The sequence below is a fragment of the Desmodus rotundus genome, chromosome 2 (assembly GCF_022682495.2).
Source record: "Desmodus rotundus isolate HL8 chromosome 2, HLdesRot8A.1, whole genome shotgun sequence".
NCBI classification, from domain to species: Eukaryota; Metazoa; Chordata; class Mammalia; order Chiroptera; family Phyllostomidae; genus Desmodus; species Desmodus rotundus.
This window is the reverse complement of record NC_071388.1, coordinates 192700537-192726528: the sequence shown is the minus strand read 5'-3', so window position 1 is coordinate 192726528 and position 25992 is coordinate 192700537. Positions and strand designations below refer to the sequence as shown.

At 38.5% G+C, this 25992-nt stretch overlaps 1 protein-coding gene across 3 annotated transcripts in view; it reads right to left on the bottom strand.

The window, feature by feature from the left end:
* The window catches only part of XRCC5 (X-ray repair cross complementing 5), a 95280-nt gene that overhangs the window by 54842 nt on the left and 14446 nt on the right, over positions 1-25992 (bottom strand). For all 3 annotated transcript variants that reach the window (XM_024563847.4, XM_053919060.2, XM_053919059.2), the window contains exons 7-13: positions 25646-25760; positions 19171-19309; positions 11763-11875; positions 7654-7716; positions 3740-3877; positions 2824-2914; positions 430-563 (exon numbers count right to left, since the gene is read on the bottom strand). In XM_024563847.4, coding sequence (XP_024419615.2) covers positions 430-563; positions 2824-2914; positions 3740-3877; positions 7654-7716; positions 11763-11875; positions 19171-19309; positions 25646-25760 — 793 coding nt within the window. The remainder of the gene's footprint in view (positions 1-429; positions 564-2823; positions 2915-3739; positions 3878-7653; positions 7717-11762; positions 11876-19170; positions 19310-25645; positions 25761-25992) is intronic.

Genomic DNA, 25992 nt, shown 5'->3' with positions numbered 1-25992 from the left:
ATAACATTTTTGACAAATGTGGCACTGGGACACTTCCTCCCTATTAATGACTGTTATACAGTTCATAAAAACTCTACTATTTAGATTATTAAAAAACACAGAAAAGTCTCATGCACATAAAATAGAGGAGAAAAGCCTAGAAAAAAAAGCATAGAAGAAGAATATGCTTTTTATTAAGCCCTTCTGGAAAAAACAAACCTTTCTCCAGGAAAAGGAAAAATCAGAAAGCATCCTAACTTGACTTCTTCCTAGAAGCTCAGAGTATTTTTCCCTCTCAGCAGAAAGAAGAAGGAGGCATTCTTCTATTAAATAGGTCGAGCAACAGAGGCCCTCAGGGTACAAAAACATTTGTTGGGCCAATTACCCTAATTTTTCATTTGGTTCTCTTTCATTTAAAAAAATATGATTGGTTCATCTTTCCTTGCTCACCTGAAATAATCTCTGAAATTGAGGATTTGGGATTTTGGTGGTTGGAAATAAGTCTTCAATGGTGTCTTCCTCTTCATCTTTCTTAGTCAGGTTCATGGAGTCAATCAAAGCATCCACCGCACTCAACTGCGCCTCTAAATCAAGGGAAAACAAAGCAGCAGAAAGGAAAGATGAGTGACTACCTCCACTATTTTCACCAAAACAAATGCTTTCCACTCGCAGTGATTCCTAGCAATATTGGCAGGTTATACCGCCATAGCTCTGCCAAAAGTTACCCGAACCTCTGTTTCCTTACCTTAAAAGGGAGTTATTTAGAGCAGCTGGTCACTTAGGTCCTTTCCAGCTCTCCTGTTCAGTGAACATTTGACAACGGCATATCATAACAAAAGCAAAAGAGTTTGTCCCAGGGGATGCACCACAGCCACACAAAACCCAGCCTGCATATGGCAATCCAAAATATTACGAATTCAATGAAAATTATATTAGAAAGAAATTAGTAATTAGTTAAAGGAGAAAAACATTAAAAAAAAAAACCCTTTCGGTAACGAAGCATTAATTCTGTAAGGATTGAATACAACTTTGTATCAGAGTACAGCAACAGGAAGACACCACTGGACCAGGAGAGCCGATTCCTTTGCAATCTCCCCAAGTCAGAATGAGCTCTTTCACAAACCACAAACACGCACAACTGTGTGCATGTCTTACGCCACCCCACTCAAACTCTAAAGATCTTAAGAGCAAAAACAGGACTTCCTTTATGTCTCTCCTAAAACTGAACAGAAAGCAAGTGCTCCTCAATAAAAATGTCACAGCCCAAAGCAATGTAGATGAAAGGTAAAGCTTCCAAAAATGCTTCTACTTAAACTCCCAGGTGTGACTTTCATTCTGCTGATTCATACAGCAGTTCAGCTGGTAAGAGCTGAGGCACTATTTCTGGATCGTCCACAGTCACTAGGCAAAAGGTAGAAAAGAATAAGCAGTTCCTAAAATGTCCATTATGCTTCTATTCGTCACCTTTTCTAATTTCCCTCTTGAACAGCTACTACAAAATGAAAGAGCATGTAGGTATTTATCATGAACGCTTTCTACCCTGTTTTTAGACTTTCTAGGGGAGGCTCAGGCACTGGCCCAGCCATCACCACCTGAAGCTGATGACTGCTGCGTCCACCTGGCCACTGTAGTAGGTGCTGCCTGTGTGCGAACATTTAGTGACTTCCATTTGCCATCACAGGCTGGTATCAGGCCAGCTCACTCTGGCACTACACACCCCTACTTAAATGTCAGCTTGGGAAATGTGCCGAACGGTTTTAATAATACATTTTGCCAATAGAGAAAACACAATCAAAAAAATGTCAACTCACAGAAAATTAATCAACAGATAAGACATATTTAATGTTTTAGGTCTTGAGTGAATGGTGCATGTCCTTAATTTCTCAACGAAGTTCTCTTTTTTAAGTGTTCTATTCATTTAAAGTTTGGAAAGGTAGAGAAAGAACACTAACACATTGGCAGCTTCTGTACATTAGAGTCCATGCTTAGTTCCACCAGGATGCTGAGAGACCCATTTCTGAAAGAAAGTAAAGATACAAGCCCTAGAAGTCCATTTGTTTCTGGGCTTTTCTCTGCACACTTTTCCTAAATGATCTAACCAAAGAAACATACAGAGATAACTCAGTTTTGAGACTCACTTTGCAATTCCCGAATCCTACACTGACACAGATATAACTTGTAAACTACAACATCTACTCATCATTTTGTGTTCTTTCTGTCATGTTCTCTACATCTGGCCCATTATGACAACTGTCTAAAACTGTAAACTCTCTGGAAGACAGGACCTGTGACTCTGAGAATCATTCTGGGCAGCACCCTGGCATTTGCAGCCAGACACTTAATAAAAGGCCATTCCTCACCAGGCTAGAAGTAACTCCTGGAAATAATGAACAGCGGAACTTGAGCTGTTACTGTAGCTACAAAGAAAGGGCAAAGAGAAAAGGTAATCTCCAGCACTATCACTTTTCAAGTCAAAGTTACAACATATTTTATACAGGCCACTGAAGTCCTGGGCTTGATAACACATGCCAACTCACGTCACCAGAGGGCAAACCTGCTACAACTAGAGAATATACAACTATTCCTAGCAAGCTGCTCCTTAGGTACAGCCCTAAGTCAGAAGGGGGAGCCTAGAGAATGCTTGGATTGTTTGGGACAAACCTATCTCTATTACTGGAAGGATGTATGATGAACCACCTTCATCATTACCATGTATAATGTGACTTGTATCCAACTAATTCACCCTGTGAAACTCTGGCCCCAACCAACAAGTACAGACAGGTGATTTCCCAAGAATAGTTTGTGTTTAGAGCCAATTAGTGAACAAAATGGAAATAAACTCACCGGTGGGAGTGTATTTCTTATTATTTTTCAAGGATGGAAACATGTATTGCCGCAAGTCTTCCATGAAAGGCAGCTGCACGTACACTAGACACTAATGAGGAAGAAAGGAGGTAAAAGCAAAAACAACCAAATTAGTGCAGAAATATAAAACTGGCCCAAAATGCTGTGAAAGCGGCACAAGAAAAGTATTTTGAAAATCACGGCTTGTGCCAGTAGACGGAAAGTGTTTTGATTTCCATTATTAGCCGTACACAACGACAAACAGTACACAGAATATGAAACATAAAAGGCATGCTTCAAAGAAGGACTATCAAAGGATACCTGCAAAATGCATGACCTGTACAACAAAGAAGAGTTAAGGTGCTTAGAAGGCTGATGTGCAAGTCAAGATACTTGCGGTCTCTTTTCCAGTTCTGCCACAGTAAGTTCTTTGAAACACAGGAAATGCTAAGGAATACAGACCGGCATTTTAGACAGAGGAGCCCTAAATAAAATGAATTCCACAAGGATCATGACAAAATCACATCCTCAACCTTTATCCCTAATAAATAAAGGCTGTTGTAAAAAAACAGAGGTAATCTCTATTCCCGTTAGGTTCTGAGAGTCAGAGAGGATGAGAACCAAGAGAAAGTCACTGGATTGGGCAAACAGGAGGTCATGGTTAACCTTGACTGATTTGATTTAAAGGTACTTTACATAGCTATATTAATTTATGTTCTTTCAATGCAACTTTCATTACTTGGGAGTTTGTGGGAAATGCAGAATCCCAGGCCCCACCCCAAACTTACAGAATCAGAATCTTCATGTTAACAAGTTCCCCAACTGATTCCCATGTACATTAACAGTTGAGAAACACTGTTTAGAATAAAGAACACAAAGGGAAAAAAAACATGAATAAAAGACCTGTGAGTTTTACCTCGTAGGTGTCCTTGATACAAGGAAAAGCCACGCCAACTTGAGGATTACTTCTTCTGTCATAAGCATATCGAACTATGGCCACCATGTCTAATTCATCCAACGCATGGGTCAGGGAGGAAAGGGCCACTGCTGCTGCCTAGTGAGAAAGATGCTCCCGTTGGCGCACATCCAACATGGGCGAATTTTTACAACAGAACCACATACGTCTAAGACCCTGTCCCACCTCCTTCCTGTTTCAGAGTTTTTCAAAAGTGCCCTGGACCCCCTTCAAGGCCACAGTGTACCCATTTGCATTTGATCACATTTACTTTACCTCTTCTGGAACTTCGTTATCTAAATCCCCTCTCTCATTGCTTCAATCTTCCTTATCCTCTGAATTCATACCTGCACCCTCTAAATAAACTCAAGTCTCAGCCTTCCTGAACAATATCTTTTTGTCCCTCTCTCCGCAAACTGACTATCCATATCTTTCTTTCCTTTTACCTCTAAATTCCATGAAACAATCGTCTTGCAGTTGTCCCTGCTTAGAACGTAATTATTCTTCAATCTAATCCAGCTACTGACCCAACGGTCTCACTGAAATCACCCTCTGCAGTCACTCACAGTCTCTTAATTGCTGAACGCTTGTTTCCCCTTCTGCTTGACCTCTCAGTGGCATCTACACTTGACCTACACTTCCTCCTTCTTTGGCTTCAGAAACAACACTCTGCCCTGATTATTATACTCTGTGAGCCACTCCTCCCCTGGTTCTTCTTCTCTTCTTTCAACTAGTCTTGAAATTCTGCTCTTGACTTTTTCCCTCCTCCTTTTACTCTAGAACTCTAGTTGGGGATTATTTTATCCAGTCTCACCAGTTGATGGATCAAAAGTATGTATATTTAGCTTTAAAACTCTCCTAAGATCCAGACTTATTTACCTACTAGCTGGTAAGTATCTCATCTGGTTATACCTCAGGTATCTCAAACTGTTCATGACCACAACTTACTGTCTTTCCCCCATTCTCCTCCTCTACTCCTTACTTTCATGAACACCACCGCCCAGCCAACCAAGCATGGAGCCCCAACATCTTTGATGATTCCACCTTACTCATCCCTCATCTTTAAGTGTGCACCAGACTACCAATTCTACCTCTAAGCCATCTCTCAAATCTATCCGTTCTCTTCCATCACTGCCTCCCCTGTTCCTAGAGCTGACAGTGTCACTCCCTTCCACAAAAACCTCCAATGGTTCCTCAATCCCAGCCTCAGTGAGCTGATCATTACTCCTGGGCAAGTCTCGTGCTTTCCCTCCTCTAGCTTCTATTCACACGATTGCTTTCTAGTTAGAATAACATCTCCAACTCTCCAAATGGCTCTCTGGCTTTGAATGCATTTTTAAGGCTCAGTAATTTGATACTCTCTCCATTTCAGATTTGCTTTGGCCAGCTCTCTCCCTCTCCATTACTCCCCAAACACTTTATCTGTACTTTTCAGTGTCATAGCTAACTCTTATCGAAATTATCTGTGCATATTCCCATTTCCTGCACTAAAAACCTATGACCTCAATACCCTGTCTTCAAATCCTCTACAGATTTCATGATAGATTCATTACCTTTTCCATTCAACTCAAGGAATATTTACTTAGTGCCTACTCTTTGCCAGGCACTGTCTGAGGGCCTGTAAGAAGACAAGGATAAGTCCCCAATCTCACTGAGCTACTACATTCTTACTAGCAGACAGGAGAAATGTACCAAATACAGAATATGTATATCCTAATATGTCCCGTAAGAGAGACCAGATAAGCACCACAGGAGTCTGAGGAAGAGATTACTTCCAATTTGTTTGCAAGCTTTTATCTGGATGTCTTTGACAGGATCAACTGGGATATGTAAAGAAGGAACAATGAGGTCTTGAATGACTGCTACTTTATAACACAACACTACACCTGTGGGAAACTCAACCAAAGCTCCATTTCTTTCCTTTCTCTCCTGCCTTCTCTTCCACACACAGTACAGATCAGCACATAAAAGTGTAGATTCTCCATACAAGAAATAATTAGATGTTAATGACCAGAGAAAACATTTTTAAAAAGGAATTTTTCACAGAATCACAGAGTATTTGAGTTGAACAAGTGTTCATCTAGTTTAACAATCCACATGAGGGAGGAATGTCCCCCCCAGCATCTGACTGGTGGTAGCAAAGACATGGTTGGGAACTTGTGGGAACGGGGATCTGACCACCTCACAAGGAACCGACCCTGCAGACAGTATAGTCTTAGTGACAAAATAAATCTTCGTTTTGAACAAAACTACCAACTGTTGGTTCCAACCTCCCCTCTGGTAGGAAGCACAGTTTACTTTCTACTTCACACAGTAATTCTCTAAATGTATGAGGAGGGCTATTATGTCTACCACTCCTCCTTCACCCCTACTGATCCACACAAGTCTTCTCCACTCAATCTTTCCTGGAAGTGTTTGCATGGCATAATTTTCTTACTCCTCTGCTTCTCTCAAAAGCTCCGATTAGTTAGTATTACTCTTTATCTATGACATCAAGAACCAACACCAAAAAGCAGCCCTTTCCCATTAGCAGATAAAATTTTTTTTGGGTAAACTCAAAGTGCCCCTGTGATCTACAGAGTCTGCATGAGGCTGGATTTCCACTGTGCCAGCCCCGAGGCTGCCCTTGGCTGGCATGTCGAGAGAATCGCAGCTTTGGGATGTGCAATCACAGGAAGTGATCAGAATTTTCTTTGTGTGAAGGGAAAATAAGTAGGGGTTACAACGTCAACAGAAGTGGAAAGTGCAGTTAAGATGTGTTGACAATATATATCAGCACTGCATGATTACTAGCAGGATTTCATTCAAGAGAAATCCATGAACTAGGATTTTAAAATCTGAGGATTCACGTATGCCCAGCGTGTGCTAATGAGTCTGTGCAGTACTGAGTGAAAGCCAAGTGTTGTCTTCCCCTACTTTCACTGTTCTGATAGAACAATGGCACACCCATTCACTAGGTGTGCGGGCAGCTACCCTTCAGAAGTGAGGAGAAAAAGAGGGTTAAGAGGACTAGATCTCTTATACCGCCATCCACCCCCTCACTCCAAATGAGCCTTTCACATCCAGTTTACTAATTTTAAATGCAAATGCTTCCAGGATTTGGAAGCTTGCTTCAGTAGTCTTAAAAAGACACTAGATTGTAATCTTCCAGTTTAGATCAACATCTCCAAGGAAGTAAGTTCTGACTTGGAGGCTACACAGAAAATATTTACAGAGAAAGCAGGTGTGAGTGTAGGATGTGCGAGAGCCATGGGTTGTTAGCCAGGCAGAAACGAGTCTGCAAAGAGACTCTCTTGGGAAGGTGGAAGAGAGGAAGAGCAAGGGAGGGGTTGGAAAAGACAAAGTTCTCAATGGCAGAAGTGGTCCAGCAAGTCAGTGAAGCACACCTCCAGGAGGCTTGGAGCCAGCACTACCTGCACAATGTCTCTGAAAATGAAAATGTCAACCCGACCCCAACTTTCCTGAACATTTGACTGTGAGCTCCCATACTAAATGCATGTGTTCAAATGCTTTCTTCTCTTTTTATTGAATTTATTGGGGTGACAGTGGTTAATAAAATTATATAGGTTTCAGGTATGCCACTGTACAATACATCATCTGTACATGGTATTTATTGTGTGTTCAGCACGCCTAGTCAAGTCTCCTTCCACCACCATTTACTCCCCCACACCCGCTGCACCTCCCCACTTTCCCCTTTCCTTCTGTCAGATGTTTCTGTTTTCAACACTCACCTGATGCCCGACTGCAGGGCTATGTCCTCAGGCCCTGTGCTCGTGCTATGACAAATTCATGTATTATTTCTTCATTTGCAGAGTTAAAGGCCCTGAACAACTCCCTTAAAAATGGCAATTCAATTCTGTGGCACTACAACTCACCTCATCATCTTTAGCTGCAAAGACTTTCAGAACTTGACTTCCCATAAAATATTTCCTGTGGACCTACAAGAATAAATGAGGAAAGAATTGGTTGCAATCCAAAATTAACGCATAAAACTATAATGCCACATGTTGTGAAGAAATCCTATTCAAAATGCCCTTACTGAAAAACATTGACAGGTGCTAGAAAAAGTACATTACTTGAGGTTCAACCGAACTCAACACAATAAATATCTGAGCACCTACTATGCATCAAACATTGTCCTGGGCACTATGAACACAGTAATGAGCACGATATAGATGTCCTGAGGCAGACAGACAAACACAAGACTAGCTACAGAGCAGGACTACCATACAGTGCTCCGAGAAGACAAGAGTACAGCCTTATAATTCAGTACACACTTTGGTGCTGCGAGAGCACGGAAGAAGGGCACCTGGGTTGCTCACGAAGGGCCAGGGAAGGCTTCTGCAAATGGTGACACCTAAGTTAAGATTTAAAGGATGTGTACGAACTGAGATTAAAAAGTCTGGGCACAAGTGTCCTGGGCAGGGATAAACAGTGTGAACAATGACATAAAACACAGCAAGTACACTTGGGGAACTGTCTCTGGAGCAGACAGTGCCACAGTGCAAGAGTAAAGGGAAAAATGAGATTAGCGAGATTAGCAAAGATCAGGTCACAAAGTCTCTTATCAGCAAATGTAAGTGGTTTGGACTTCATCCTAAAAGCAATGATAAACTGCAAAGAGAACAGTGCAAAAGAACTAAATAGAAGGGCAGGACTGGAGGAAGGGTAACTAAAGCAAAAATAAATACTGTGTATCCTTTTTCCCCTTTTAAGCCACTCATCTAGCACAGTATCAGAGAGATTAAAGACTAGAACAGGAATACTGAAGGGTTCCCAATATCATTACCACCTGCACCTACTGAGCAAGATCAACTTCTCTCTGATCCATGCAATCTCGAGCCTGAAGCTTATTTATTACAAGATCATGCCATATGTGGTATAAGGCAATGCTTCTAAAATGTTTTTTTTTTCCCCTCCTGCCTTTAAAGCCGAGAAATTATGAGCATTTTCATAGAAACAGTAGCTCAAGACTAAGTCTCAAAGTGTGGAGGGGAGGCCCATGTAATTCAAACACCCTCCAACTCCACTATCAGTACCCATTTGAAAACCATTATTTGAAGAAATGTGGGAATAATCCTGTATTTTTAGTTTGTTACATTTATATAGATTTGCCCTCCCATCAGAATTTGTAATAGTTTTTGATTGATTAAAGAAGAGCTAATGATATCTCCTCCTAAGATAACTAATGACTTTTCAAAAGACAGCCAGACATTTGGGGGATGTTCTGGCTAAATTCTTACCCATCCTATAATTAGATACCCAGAACACTGACAACTTGGAGAAAGACAAATTGAAAGGACTTTTAAAATTTTTAAAAAGAAAAGTAATTCACATTTCAAAAAAAGAAAAAAAACCCAAACCAAAAATCCTATTTTATATAACAAAATGTTTCATATTAATTCAATTCAGAAATGTTAGTTTCCTTCACTTTAAAGGAGTTTGAGAAAAATATGTAATTTTATTAAAGATAATTATTAGCCTGTTAAAAGGTGCATGCTTATACTTTATCTTAGTTGATATGGAAAACACCTTCCTCTTAAGACGACATGTGTGCATTTGTGAAGATAATACATGAGCCCTGGCCAGGTGGCTCAGTTGGTTGGACCATCATCCCATACACCAAAAAAGGTTGCGGGCTGGATCCTTCAATCCCAGGTTGGGGCATGTGTGGGAGGCAACTAATGATGTTTCTCTCTCCTTCCTCTTTCTCTAAAATTAATAAAAAACAATATATTCGGGTGAGGATTAAAAAAAGATAATAGATGGGAGTGGTTATATAAAAATTAGACTTCAAAAATGAGACTGTCCCTCCCTGAGTGGTGTCGCTTAATGAATGGGTTGAGCATCATCCTGCAAACCGAAAGGTCGCCAGTTCAATTCTGGTCAGGGCACACGCCAGGGTTGCGGGCCAGGTCCCTGGTTGGGGTGTGAGAGAGGAAGTTGATGGATGTTTCTCTTGCACATTGATGTTTCTCTCCTGCTCTTTCCCCCTCTCAAATAAATAAATAAATAAATAAAACCTCGAAAATAAATGTTAAAAAAAAAAACATAGACTGCCCATTTGGTGGGCAGGTTACAACTGATCACGGGCATGGGCTTTGGAGTCAGAGAGATGTGATTCAAAACCCACCCCTACCACCTTCTTGCTACATGACCTCGGGCCAGTTATTTAACAGCTCTGAGGCTCAATTTCCTAATGTATAAAGTACATATCATGGCATCTACCTTCTAAGGTCATAAAAGAATTAAATGGGAAGTTATATAAAATGCTTTGTTATTGACTGGAATATTATAATCACTCAAGAAATAGTTGTTATTATTATTATCTTCATTCTACCTGAGATTGTACTCAAGATAAAAATAATTTAGGGCTTAAAAACAAACAAAATGATTTAGAAAAATAATCCATGACTCAAAAGTTAATTTTAAGTTAATAAAAATCTTAAAAAAGTGAACAAATTAAGCCAAAAAAAGAAAAACAACAACTCACAGACACAGACAACAGTATGGCGACCACTGGAGGGAAAGGGGGTGGCGGAGGTGTAAGAGGATAAGGGAGGGATAAATGGTGAGACGGTGCCTTGACTTTGGGGTGGTGAACACACAATATAGAGATGATGTATTGCAGAACTGTATACCTGAAACCTATGTAATTTTAGTAACCAATGTCACCCCGATTAATAAAAATTTAGAAAAACGGGGAATGCACATTTTTGTTCAGCTCACTCTTTGTTTTACCATTCAACTAAATAGGCCCCCATTCCCACACAGGCACAGATGATTTCAATTTTTTGAGTTCAGAATTACCCTTGCGGGTATTTTGGACAGACCTTTTCTGCCTGTCTGGAATTAGAAGACCCACTTCCCAACAAGCCAGTCTCTTCAAATAGGTCTGAATAACAGTTCTGTTTCACTGAAGAGATTCATAAGCATTGCCATTAATAACAGTAAGTTTTAAGTTTATATACCTCCCAAAATGAATAACTTCATTTTTATGGAAAGCATATTTAGTGTAATTTGTTAGAAAATTGTTAGAGACTCTCAACTTCCAAAAAGTATTTATTTTTGCCATTCAAATCTCATCACTTTACATAAATCCTCCCAATTTTCAGCTTATGAGTCTTAAGAAAGTATGTAACATTTTGGGAATATTATGAAAAACATTCTCCCCCATCCCACTGAATTAATCTAACAGTCAATTACACAGGGACCATATGCACAAGCAACATAAATAAGTTAAAACCCTGTATATTGGGTAATATTTATTTTTATTGTAATTCTCATTTGAGTTCATCTAGAATCAACAAAAATCTTTTAGTCCCTATGGAGCTTGAAAAGATACATTTTATAGCTTATTCATTCCCTTTGGTTGCCTGCCTCAGAACAATTTCATCTAAGATCTCCCAGAATCTTTAAAACCCTTTCTAGGATAGTACATGGTATCCTGTGGCCTTCAGTGAATTCCTGCATTTCCCACTGTGTCTATTTTGTGTATCTCTCTGCATTAGTATCTAAAAAACGTATCACATATGAACAAGTTTCACATCCTAGACCTCTTTGCTGAGCATGAAGATGAATGGTGACTGGCATAAATCAATGATATGCTAAGAGGTCTATGGCCATTCAAAACCCAGCTAGACCTTCACTGCTGTAAAATACTCTATATATAACAGTTTAGAAAAAGCAACACAGTAGCAAAGAATTAGATACTGTTTCTTTAAGGCTACTATGAGCTATGTCTGACAGCAAAGCTAAAAAGTGACTTTTATTTGAATCTATTCTGACTTTTCTACATCTTGGTTTTTTTCTTCAAAAATCAAGGACAGTGACAGTAACTCCCAGACTACATTTTAGAAAAACTACAAGTAAAATAAACATATATTATAAATAAAAGGACCAATAATCAAAATTATACCATCTCAAACAAAAACAAGAAAAAGCTCATTTATTTTGTTTACAATTAGTAGAGTAAGTGCTGTACCTGAGAAGATCTACAAAATCCCAAAACTGAGAAGCACTTCCCCTCCGATTTGTATTTCATTTGTTCCTGATCCACTTTAGAGAAAGGAATGATATCACTCCCATAGCGGAACCCTAGAGAATGAGAGAAGAGCATCTGTTAAGTATACGAGGCCTCATTTTCTACGAGCCGAAATTAGCCCTCTACATACATTGGCAATACATGCACACCCCAGATCAAGCCTCCATATACTATTCCCTGATATCAAATTTCTGCCCCTTATGATGAGTGGGGGAAAAGTAGCAGCAGATACACAAACAACGTATGTAATATAGAGTCGATTAAAATCTAATTACATTTTTTAAGTACGTATTCTGCAATCTAGTTACCTTAATGATTATCCAGCCTAGAGGAAAGAATGTGGCACATGCAACGAACTAGTTATCCTCCAAAGATAAAACATGGCTGCCTGAAGTACAACCATGATTTGTAAACATAATAACAAGAACACATTTACTCAGAAACCTGGAGAAACCAGAGAAAAATGCCCATAGAAAATTTTCAAAACAGAATGTTCTCAAAAAGGCATACTGCAGATATTTAAGTGCCAGATGGAAGAAGCCAAAACTCTTCTATTTAGGAACATTCAATTGATAAGCTGGATATTTTTCTGCATGTAAACTTATTTTATTTCTGGGATTGGATTGTCTATTTTTTTCCAATTACTTAGGTTACACATATAAATGTAGGCTCTGGGCTTCTTAAAAAAAAAAAAACTCCTACCCTCTTCCAGGGCCTCTCTGCTCTATGGAAGGTCACACCCTTTCAATACACAATCTTACCTATATTTTGTGGGGAGAAGAATCATCAAATCCAAGGATTCTGGCTTTTGGTAAAAGAAAAAAAAAGTACATGCACCTTTACTCCAAGAAACTAAGAAAGTTGTGTGTGTGAGGCAGAGTCTGTGATCCAGTATGTATTTGTTCCTGTCTATCTGGTAATGTTATATAGTTTTTAAAAATTCTACTTTTACATATGTCTTTTAAAAAAAATTCCAACAAAAAAAATCAACAGGGAAACAAATGGCACATGTGGTGTTAAGAGTGGTATGGAAACCAAATATTTTTTCTAAGTTTCTGTCATCAAACCCCTTCTTTTTAAAAATTTTTTATTATTATTACATTACAGTTGTCCCAATTTCTCCCCCTTTGTTCTCCTCCACCCATCCTACCCCCCACTCCCATAGTCAATCTCCATATCGCTGTCCATGTCCATGGGTCATTCATACGTGTTCTTTGACTAGCCCCTTCTTTCCACCATTATCTTTCTCCTCCCTCCTCTCTGGTCCCTGTCAGACTGTTCCATGTTTCCATGCCTCTGGTTCTATTTTGCTCATTAGTTTATTTTGTTCACCAGATTCCTCTTATAGGTGAGATCATACAGTATTTGTCTTTCACTGACTGGCTTCTTTCACTTAGCATAATATTCTCCAGTTCCATCCATACTGTCACAAAAGGCTGCAGTTCCTTCCTTCTTTCTGCTGCATAGCATTCCATTGTATAAATGTACCAGTTTTTTTGATCCACTCATTTACTGATGGGCACTTAGGCTGTTTCCAGCACTTGGCTACTGTAAATAGTGCTATGAACATTAGGGTGCTTAAGTTTTTTTGAATTGGTGATTCAGGATTCTTAGGGTATATTCCCAGCAGTGGAATCACTGGGTCAAACAGCAGTTCCATTTTTAATTTTTTCAGGAAATTCCATACTGTTTTCCACAGTGGCTGTGTCAGTCTGCATTCCCACCAACAGTACACTATAGTTCCATTTTCTCCACATCCTTGCCAGCACTTGTTGTTTGTTGATTTATTAATGATGGTCATTCTGGCAGGTGTGAGGTGATATCTCATTGTGGTTTTAATTTGCATCTCTCTGATGGCTAGTGCAGCTGAACTTCTTTTCATGTGTATGAGCCATCTGTATGTCTTCCTTGGAGAAGTGTCTATTCAGGTCCTTTGCCCATTTTTAATTAGACTGTCTTCCTGGTGTTGAGTCATTATGAGTTCTTTATATATTTTGGAGATTAAACCCTTGTCCAGGGTATCATTGGCAACTATGTTTTCCCATATGGTCAGTACCGTTTTCATTTTGATGATGGTTTCTTTGGCTGTGCAGAAGCTTTTTAATTTGATATAGTCCCATTTGTTTATTTTTTATTTCCCTTGCCCTAGGAGATATATCAGAAAAATATTGCTATGTGGGATATCTGAAATTTTACTGCTTGTGTTTTCCTCTAGGACTTTGATGGTGTCCAACATTACATTACATTTACAACTTACATTTAAATCTTTTACCCATTTTGAGTTCCTATGCCGGTACCTATGCCGGTACCAGACTTTTTTGATTACAATGGCCTTGTAGCATAGTTTAATATCAAGCATTGTGATCCTTCCTACTTTGTTCTTCTTTTCCAAGATTGCTGAGGCTATTCGGGGTCTTTTTTGGTTCTATATAATTTTTTAAATATTTGTCCTAGATCTGGAAATATACCATTGGTATTTTAATAGGAGTTGCATTGATCTATAGATTGCTTTGGGTGGTACTGACATTTTAATGATGGTAATTCTTCCAATCCATCCAATTCGTGAACACGGTATATGCTTCCATGTAATTGTATATTCCTCAATTTCTTTCTTCAGTGTTCTATAGTTTTCTGAGTACAGGTCTTTTACCTCCTTGGTTAAATTTATTCCTAGTACTTTATTTTTCTTGTTGCTATTGTAAATGAGATTTTTTTCCAGTGTCTCTTTCTGATAATTCATTTTTGGTGTACAAAAATGCCATTGGTTTCTGAATATTGACTTTTTATACCACTATTTTGCCAAATTCATTTATTAGTTAAGTTGAGCAGTTTTTTGGTGGAGACTATAGGGTTTTCTATGTGCACTATCATGTCATCTACGAATAATCATGTCATCTACAGTTTTGCTTCCTACTTTCCAATTTGGATGCCTTTCATTTCTTTTTCTTGTCTGATCACTATGGCTAGAACTTCCAGTACTATGCTGAGTAAGAGTGGTGAAAGCAGACACCCTTGTCCTGTTCCTAACCTTAAGAAGACAGCTCTAAGTTTTTGTCCATTGAATATGATGTTGGGAGTAGGTTTCTTATATATGGCCTTTATTATGTTGAGGTATGCTCCCTCTATTCCCACTTTGCTGCGTGTTATCATAAATAGGTGCTGGACTTTATCAAATGCTTTTTCAGCATCTATTGATATGAACATGTGATTTTTGTCCTTCATTTTGTTTATGTGGTGTATTCTATTTACTGATTTCTGAATACTGTACCATCCTTGCATCCCTGGGATGAATCCCACTTGATCATGTTATATGATCTTTTTAATGTATTGCCAATATTTTGTTGAGGACTTTAGCATCTATGTTCACCAGAGATATTGGCCTGTAGTTTTCTTTCTTTGTTGTGTTTTACCTGGTTTTGGAATTAGGATAATACTGGCCTCATAAAGAGTCTGGGTGTCTTCCCTCTTCTTGAATTTTTTGGAATAGTTTGAGGAGGACAGGAGTTAGATCTTCTTTAAATGTTTGGTAAAATTCTCCTGTGAAGCCACCTGGTCCAGGACTTTTGTGTGCCTGGAGTTTTTTGATTACTGCTTCTATTTCACTAGTTGTTATCGGTCTATTCAGGCTTTCTGCTTCTTCTTGATTCAGTTTTGGAAGATTGTACGTTTCCAGAAATTTATGCATTTCACCAAAGTTGTCCAATTTCTTGGCATATAGTTGTCCATAGTAATTTCTTAGCAATCCTTTGTATTTCTGTAGTATTGGTTGAAACTTCTCTTTCATTTCTGATTTTCTTTATTTGGGTCCTCTCTTTTTTTTTTTTCCTTGATGAGTCTGGTTAAAGGTTTGTCAACTTTGTTTATCTTTTCAAAGAACCAGCTCCTGGATTCACTGATTCTTTAAATTGGTGTTTAGTCTCTATGTCATTTTACCCTGATCTTGATTATTTCCTTCCATCTACTTGCTCTGGGCTTTATCTGTTGTTGTTCCTCTAGGTCTTGTAGATGTAGGGTTAGGTCATTTGAGATTTTTGTCTTCTTTAGGTAGGCCTGTATTGCTATGAACTTCCCTCTCAGGACTGTTTTCACTGTGTCCCATAGGTGTTGTGTTGTTATGTGTTCATTTTCATTTGTTTCCAGATACTTTTTGATTTCTTCCTTGATCTCATTGTTAACCCATTCATTATTTAATAACATGTTATTCAGTCTCCATGTATTGAATATTTTTGAGTTTTTCCTTGAGGTTGGTTTCTAGTTTCAAGCCACTGTGATCTGAAAAGATGATTGATATGACTTCAATTTTCCTGAATTTGTTGAGGCTTGTTGTATGTCCCACTATGAGGTCTAATTTTGTAAATGTTCCATGTGTGTTTGAAAAGCAAACATATTTTGTTCTTTGGGGTGAAATGTTCTAAATATATCAATTCAGTCCATTTGATCTAGAGCGTCGTTCACTGCCACAATATCCTTGCTGATTCTGTTTGGAAGATTGACCCATTGTTGACAGTGGGGTGTTACAATTCCCTATGATGACTATATTGCTATCAATATCTTTCTTGAAGTCCTACAAGATTTTCCTTATGTATGTAGGTGCTCCTATGTTGAGTGCATATATGTTTACAAGGGTTATATCCTCTTGTTGGACTACTCCTGTAAATATTATGCAATGACCTTTGTCTCTTGTTACAGCCTTTGTTCTGAAGTCTATTTTGTCTGATATAAGTATTGCTACCCCAGCTTTTTTTTCATGTCCATTTGCTTGGAAAAATTTTTTCCATCCCTTCATTTTCATCTTGTATAGATCTTTTGTTCTGAGGTGGGCCCCTTGTAGACAGCATATTGTGGGTCATGTTTTCTTATCCATTCAGCTATACTATGTCTTTTCATTGGAGCATTTAATCCATTTACATTTAAGGTTAATATTGATAGGTACTTATTCACTGCCATTTTTTCCCTTTGTACTTGTGTTCCTCTCTCTATCTATTTCTTCATCTTCTTAAAGCAGTCCCTTTAGCATCTTTTGCAATGCTGGTTTGGTGGAGATATATTCTTTTAACCTTTTTTTGTTTGGGAATTTCCTTTTTCACCTTCCATTTTAAATGAGAGCCTTGCTGGGTAGATAGTCTTGGTTGCAGGACTTTGCTTTTCATTACTTGGAATATTCTGTGTCACTCCCTTCCAGCTAGTAGTTTTTCTGTTGAGATATCAGCTGCTAGCCTTATCGGAGCTCCTTTGTATGTTACCAGCTGTTCCTCCCTTGTCATCAGACACCTTCTTACTTGAATCATTTATTAGTAACTTGAAAATTCTAATGAAAACTGTCCTAGGTTATTTTTATTCATCTATTGAAAGGGTAAATCAATAACTCTAACTTTTGTACATAGCAAAAAGTATAGGCTAAACTACAACATATGACTACATTCCTTTACCCATACATACTAGTCCCTCTAAGAAAGAGAATTCTACATATTTGTGGGTAGAAAGTGCAGATCAGGCAAAGGGAGTATGTGAATAATTGCAAAAAGTTTAAGAAAGAAAAACTGCATGTCTATGCAACTTTAAGCCTTTTTAACCATTCCATGTCTATTGCTCCATCAATAAATTTTCCTTTTGCTTAAGATAACCAGAGCTGCTTTATTTTGTTTGCAATTAAAAGAACTGGCATCCTCAGTTCTAATCTATTCTTCTTCCAATCTATCCCTCACCCAGCTGTCATATTAATCTTCCCAATGCCACTCTACTCCTCAAAACCATAAATGACTCTATGTTGCTTTCAAAATTAAGGATAAACTTTTCAGTCTATAGTTCAAAGCCTTTGCTAATTCAGAACAGTATGTAAAATCATAGACTCTGAAGAAGGACAACCCTGTGTTCAAGTTCTGCTAGTTGCTAGCTGTGTGACTTTGTTTTATTTTTTTAAATTTATTTCGTAGAGATAGGGCAGGGGAGGGAGAAAGAGAGGGAGAGAAACATTAATAGGAGAAAGAAACACCGACTGGTTAACTCTCATAAATTCCCCAACTGGGGACTGAACCCACAATCTAGGCATGTGCCCTGACCCAGAATTGAACAGGTGACCTTTTGCTTTGCAGGCCAATTCCCAACCAACTGAGCCATACTGGTCAGGGAAGCTGTGTGACTTTGAATACACTAATGAAAGTCTATCAGCCACAATTGCCTTATCTATAAAATGAAAATAACAATAGTACCTGCTTGTGAAGATTAAAAGAGAAAATACAGGTTAACTATTAGATACTACCCTCAGTACTAACCTGCATATGTCCCCCACACCAACACCAACTACTTGGTATCACTGAGGAGGCCCTACTTTTCTGGTCTTATGCCTTTCATCGTGCTATTCTATCTACTAAGGGTGGGTCACTATACTAGAATTCAAGTCATTTGCAAGTGATGGAGCCATAATTATAGCCCAGGTTTGACAACCAAATTCATGTTCTCTACTATACTACTGAATTGAATTAAAGAATTAGTAGGGATGGTAGGGCATTGATTACATTCTACACACAATCTATCAGGAGGAAGAAAGAAACCATAACCACCACCACAACCTTTAACCATTTCCCTCCACTGCCCCTACAACACATACGAATGTCCACAAACACTGCAATACAGTGCCACAGATGAAAGGCATTTTTTTCAAGGCTTGCAAACTAAAACTATGCAGGGTAGCGCATAGTCTGGCAATAAATCTATGGAAAGACCCTAGTTTCTAACTTAACCACCATTTGGTATCTTCTAATTTTAGCTCTTGACCCTTCAGACACTCTCAGCTAGTTTCTAAGCCTCCTGGATAGAGATGCCATCTAGACACACTATACGGATCGAATGGGTGTAATACAAAAAGGACAGTTTTAAAGATCCTTGTGAACATAAAGCAATACAAAAAACATGAATCATTTTTGTTATCCCCTAAATTACTTTAGGGGAGCATATCTGACATTTAAAAATAATCTAAAATTGGCACTCAGAAAAATAATCACCATGGAAGTATAAATTAAAATAAATTCAAAAACTTAACCTCAGTCACACTGACACAAGCATTTTCCTAGCTCGTAAGTTTCAAACTTTAAAACAAAGCCAAGTATTAAGTCCTGTCACATGAGACACGTAACACTTGGAGATGGAATACCCAAGTGCACTCCTGGGACCTATCCTGCCTCACACCCAACAGATGAACGAAAGGACCTGGTGTCTCATTATCCCCTCAAAGAGCTGTGTCTTCAGACTCAGAGAAATATCCCTAAACAAGTGATAATACAAATCCTAGCCTGCCTTATATCACCTGGAAGAACACTTTAGACAAAAATGGAAACTCTTACTGGCATACCTTGAATAGTATCCTCTTTTGGAACTTCAGTTTCATCATCGTCATTCAAGCAATAAACAGTTTCTTTTTGTATATCTTCCTTTCTTAGGGTTCGTGCATCCACAACTGTCCAAGATGCTCTAATTCTCTCCTGTACAATCTTATTTCCAAAAAATAAATTAATTAATAGATAGATAATAGATAAAAAACAGAGAAAGCTAGGATTCCAACCGACAAAAGGTGAAAATCTAATGTACACTCTACAGAAAAAATCCAGAATAATTAATCTGACTGAATTGTTCTGTTTGCTCTTCCCTATTGTAGAAATTTTAGTAATTCCTTCCACATTTAATCTTTCTCTCAGGATAATCTACAGATACATATTAATATTTGTATATATTCAAGTACTTTCAATATAAAACTGTCAGACCATTTAATAAAAGAGGACCATATATCTGGTTACTACAGTTTCCCAATAAAGGGAAAGAAGTCTATCTGCGGTCATAAACCAGTAAGAAAATTTGAAAGTAAAACAACAACAACAAAAAAACTAGAAAGAAGAAGAAGGAGCGGAAAATGATCTCAATTCCCAGAAACGTTATTCTAGGCCTTGATGGAACCATAAAGAAAGAAGTACCTGCAAAATCCCAAAATAATAAAGGTCATATATGACAAAACCATAGCTAACATTATACTCAATGGGCAAAACTAAGCATCCCACTTAAGATCAGAAAAAAGCCAGGGATGTCTGCTTTTACCACTCTTATTCAATGTAGTACTGGAAGTCCTAGCCACAGCCATCAGACAAGAGAAAGAAATAAAAGGCATCCAAATTGGAAAAAAAGAAGTTCTCGTTATTTGCAGATGATGTAATACTGTATATAGTGAACCCTAAGGACTCCACCAAAAAACTACTAGAACTGATAAATGAATTCAGTAAAGTAGCAGAATACAAAATTAATATTCAGAAATCAGGTGCATTTTTATACACCAATAGTGAACTATCAGAAAGGGAAAGTAAAACAATCCCATTTACAATTGCATCAAAAAAACAAAAAACAAAAAACCCAAAAATACCTAGGAATAAATTTAAGCAAGAAAGTAAAAGATCCAGACTCAGAAAACTATAAGGCTCTAAAAGAAGAAATTGAAGAAGATACAAATAAATGAAGGTATATACTGTGTTCGTGGATAGGAATAATTACATCACTAAAATGTCCATCCTACCCAAAACAATCTATAGATTCAGCATAATCTCTGACATAATACCAATGGAGTATTTCACAGAACTAAAACAAATAATCCAAATATTTACATGGAACAACACACAAACACACACACATAAAACAAGTAGCATCTCCAATCTTGAGGGGTAAAAATTTGGAGGAATCACACTGCCCAAGATCAAACCATACTGCAAGGCTAACAGCAATCAAAATGGCATAGCACTAGGTATAAAAACAGATATAGAGATCAGAGGAACAGAGAGACCAAAGATGGTAAAAATGAAGAGACAGATCTCCAAATGGCAGAAATAAACCCACACCTGGGATGGTTAATTGATATTTGACAAAGGAGGCAAGAACATACAATGGGGAAAAGACAGTCTATTCAATAAATGGTGCTCAGAAAATTGGACAGATACATGAAAAAAATGAAGGTAAACTACCTTCTAACATCTTATACAAGAATAAACTAAAAATAGGTAAAAGACTTAAATGTAAGACTCGAAACCATAACAATCCTAGAAGAAAACATAAGCAGTAAAATTGCTGTCATTTTTCTTGGTAATATATATTTTTTTGATATACCTCCTTGGGCAACAAAACAAAACAAAAAAAATGAACAAATGGGATTACATCAAACTACAAAATTTTCCACAGCAAAGGAAACCACCAAAAAAATGTAGAGATCTCCAAGATGGCAGCCTTGGTAAACACGGCTTGACTCCTCGCACAACCACATCAAAATTACAGCTAAACTACAGAACAACTATTGCTCAGGCCAGCAGAAATCGAGGTCCTGCAACCACAGAATTAAAAAGGAAACCACATCTATCCAGACTCATGGGAGGGAAGGAGATACGAAGACGTGAAACAGGCTGGTCTTACATCAATGTGTGGTGGATAAAAAATGGGAGGGATATCTCAGGAGCAAGGGTTTCCAGCCCCACACCAGGTTCCCCAGCCCAGGGTTCCAGTGCCTGGAAGATAGTCCCCGTGGCTTCTGGCTGTAAAAACCAGTGGAGATTGAGTAGGTGAAAGATATTGTTGGATTCCCAGGCAGTTCCTTTTAAAAGGCCTGCACATGGACTTACTCAGACTGACTCCAATGGGCTCCAGCACCAGGGCAGCAGCTTGAAAGGCACCAGTGGCATATGGGGAGCAACCGAAGTACCTGGCATCAGGGCAAGAGCTGGGGGACAGCTTTCTTCAAGACAGAACTGCTAGCAGAGGCCACTGCTCCTCTTCTGAGCCCTTCCCCACAGAGCCACAGAGCATAGCAGGCACCATATTTGAGACTCTACTTAACACTGTTTGCCCCACCCTGCTGATTCCATGAGACTCTGCCCCACCCAACTATGGGCCCACCCAAAGCAGTTACAGTGGCTTTTCCATATGAATGACTTGTCTTGGCACATGCTTCTGATCTCTCTATATCCTCTCAAACAAGCAAGCTGGCCTCAGCATGCCCCTATACCTTGCTAAGTGGCCTCAGGCCTGGCACTGGCAGCAGCTGGCCTTGGTTGACAGCCTGGCCTCTCTAGGGCACCTCCAAGCCCAGCACAAGAAGCAGCCAACTGTAGATTGCTTTATTTTATGCCAAGTGGCCCTGGACAGAACACAAGCAGACACCAGAGCCCTTCTGAAATAAGCCCTGTTCTATGGGCCCGTGTACAGCTGATCTTCAACGGAGGGCAGAGGTTCGTGGTCAGTGGTCACAGCCAGTTCTTGCAGCTGACTGGCTTGGGTAAATCCCTCCCATTGACCTGCCAACAGCAATCAAGGCTCAACCACAAGAGGAAGGTGTACTCAGTCTACAAAGAGGGCGAACCTCAAGAACCCAGCTTGGGTGACAGGGGAGGCTGTGTCACTGGACCTCACAGGACACTTACTACATTAGGCCATGCTACCAAGACAGGGAGTCACAGAAGCTCTACCTAATATATAGAAACAAACACAGGGAGGCTGCCAAATGAGGAGACAAAGAAACATGGCTCAAATGAAAGAACAGAACAAAACTCCAGAAAAAGAACTAAACAAAATGGAGATAAGTAATCTTTCAGATGCAGAGTTTACAATATTGTTTAAGGATGCTCAAGGAACTTAATGAGGACCTCAAAAGCAAAAAAAAGATCCAGTCAGATACAATGGATACACTAATTGAAATAAAGAACAATTTATGGCAGGGGTGTCAAACTCATTTTTACCGGGGGCCACGTCAGCCTCACGGTTGCCTTCAAAGGGCAGAAATAATTTTAGGACTGTATAAATGTAACTACTACTTAACTGTTAGAGTTGAAATTACATTTGGCCCTTTGATGGCAACCATGAGGCTGATGTGGACCCCCATGAAAATGAGTTTGATACCCCTGATTTACAGGGAATCAACAGTACAGTGGATGAAGCTGAGAATCATATCAATGATTTGGAACATATGGAAGGAAAAAACAACCAACCAAAACAGCAAGAAGGAAAAAGAATCCAAAAAAACGAGGATAGCATAAGGAGTCTCTGGGACAACTTCAAGCAATCCAATACTCATATCACAAGGGTGTCAGGAGGAGAAAACAAAGAGGAAGAAATTGTAAATCTATCTGAAAAAATAATGAAAGAAAAATTCTCTAATTTGGTGAAGGAAATAGACATACAAGTCCAAGAAGCACAGAGAATCCCAAACAATGTGGACACAAACAGGCCCACACCAAGACACATCATAATCAAAATGCCAACGGTTGAAAATAAAGGGAGACTCTTAAAAGCTGCAAAAGGAAAGCAGGAGTTACCTACAAGGAAGCTCCCATAAGACTTTCAGCTGATTTCTGAAAAGAAACTGCAAGCTAGAAGGGATTGGAAAGGAATATTCAAAGTGATGAAATATAAAAACCTACAACCAAGACTACTCTATCCAGCAAAGCTATCATTTAGAATCAAAGGGCAAATAAAGAGCTTCCTAGACAAGAAAAAGCTAAAGAAGTTCATCATCACCAAAGCATTATTATATGAAATGTTAAAGGAACTTATTTAGGGAAAAAAGATGATCAAGATTATGAACAATAAAATGGCAATAAATACACAGCTATCACAATTGAATCTAAAAAATAAATGAGGCAAAAAGCAGAACAAAAACAGAATCATAGATCCCGAGAACAATTTGATGACAGCCAGATGGGATGAAGGTTTGGGTAATAGGTGAAAAGCTGATGGGATTAAGAAGCACAAATTGGTAGTTCCACAGTAGTCATGGGGATGTAAAGTACAGTATAGGAAATGGAGAAGCCAAAGAACTTATATCCTGATGTATGGACACAAACAAAGGTATGGAGATTGCTTGAGGGAGTGGAGGTGCTGGCTGGAGGGGAGGAAAAGGGGGAAAAATTAGGATAACTGTAATAGTATAATCAATAAAGTATAATTTTAAAAAATGAAGAGAAAACCTATTAAATGGGAGAACATATTTGGCAATGATACATCCAAAAAGTGCTTAATATCCAAAATTTATAAAGAACTCATACTACTTAATATCAAAAAATGCAATCAATCTAATTAAAAATGGGCAGGGGATCTGAATAGATACATCTCCAAAGAGGACAAATAGAAGACTAACAGACATGTGAAAAGATGCTCAACATCACTAGCCATCAGAGATGCAAATTAAAACTATAGTGAGCTAACACCTCACACCTGTCATAACGGCTATTATCAATAAATCCACAAATGACAAGTGCTAGTGAAGATGTGGGGCAAAGGGAACCCTTGTGCACTGTTGGTGGGAATGCAGATTGGTGTAACCACTGTGAACAACAGTATGGAGTTTCCTCAAAAGATTAAAAATGAGCCTGCCTTATGACTCAGTGGTTCCATTTATAGGGATTTATCCAAAGAAACCCAAAACACTAATTCAAAAGAATACACGCACCCCTATGTTCACTGCAGCATTATTTACAATAGCCAAGCTATGGAAGCAGCCCAAGTGCCCATCGACAGAAGAGTGGATAAAAAAGCAGTGGTACCTTTACACAATGGAATGTTACTCGGCCGTAAAAAAGAATGAAATCTTACCATTTGCAATAGCATGGATGGACCTAAAGGGTATTATGCTCAGTGAAATAAATCAGCAGAGAAAGACAAATACCATATGATCTCACTTATGTATGGAATCTAAAGAACAAAATAAACAAACAAAACTGGAACAGACTCAGAACTGGTGACTGCCATAGGGAGGAGGCGTTGGGGCACTGGGTGAAAGAGATGAAGGGACTGAGAAGCACAAATCGGTAGTTACTAAATAGTTGTGGGAAAGTAAAGCATAGGACATACAGTCAGCAATATTGTGATACCTACGTATGGTGCCAGTTAGGGTACTGGAAATATCAAGGGGGACACTTTGTAAAGTATATGATCGTCTAACCACTAAGCTGTACACCTGAAACCAATACATAGTAAAAAGAATAAGAAGAAAAAGAACCTGCAAAGATTTCATGGATTTGTAGTGTGTTTTGGAATTAAGTTCCTGAATATATTAAAAAACACTATAATATATAAATTTATATAAACACATGTTTTTGTATATTTTGTATATTTAAATGCTTTTATATATTTACTTTGTACATTTAAATTAAAAAAGGCAAAGAGAGTCATGTGAAGGCATAGATCAGAGCACATACTCAAATTGGAATTTAACAAATTAGCTAAAGTAACTCATTTCTGAAGGTATGCTATTATGTACAAACACACATGTATTACAAAAGGTAATTCCACAGTACCAAGTGAACATTTTTTGATACTTCACAGACACTGTTACTACCAGATCATTAATAATGGAATTAGGTGTAACTGAGTTTTCAAAACTCCAATTCTTAACTCTGTTGTACATCCTGTATTTCTGCTATGATACTATAATTACACAAGAAAAAGCTAAAGAAGTTCATCATCACCAAATGCATTAATGAAGTTAATGCATTTCATTTTCTTTCTTTACAAAAATGAGAGGGAGAGAGAGAGAAAGGCCTGGAACTTATGGTTAACAATTAACTATCAATGGACAGAAAGAAAGAGGAGGGAACCAATCTTCATCAGAAATAATTCATAGAACATCCTCTCCTCACATGCCTTTTCCCAAGAGAGAGACAGAACTGATACAAACAGGGAGAGCAGTCAGAGAAGCAGTAATTATGGTACTGAATAACCCACACACGAACTGTTAGATCCTTATGTAAGCATATTTGCCTGCAGGTAACATTTCTTTAAAAAAAAAATGTGTACCAACCACTTACCGATTTATAAGCCGAAATCTCTATGGACAAATTGGAGCCAATGGTCAGCTGACAGCGCCAAGGAATGGAAGACCTCTCAATTTTCTTAAAGACACACAGTTGTCTCAGACTCTCACTTAAGTAAAGAAAAATACACAATGAAAGCAACAATTTTAAACTGTTAATAGTGCTGAAATGATGTGCTTAGTTTTGTAGAATGAGAAGTGCACTGTTGTTGATCATAAAGAGAAGAACAGCAGGGGATGGCAGGAATGTGACAATCCCAAGTTGGGAGAGGGCCAGGATCCAATTGAGTTGGCTCAGGAGGAAGCAGCCGAATTACTTTACTGACAGATGAAAATGAACAT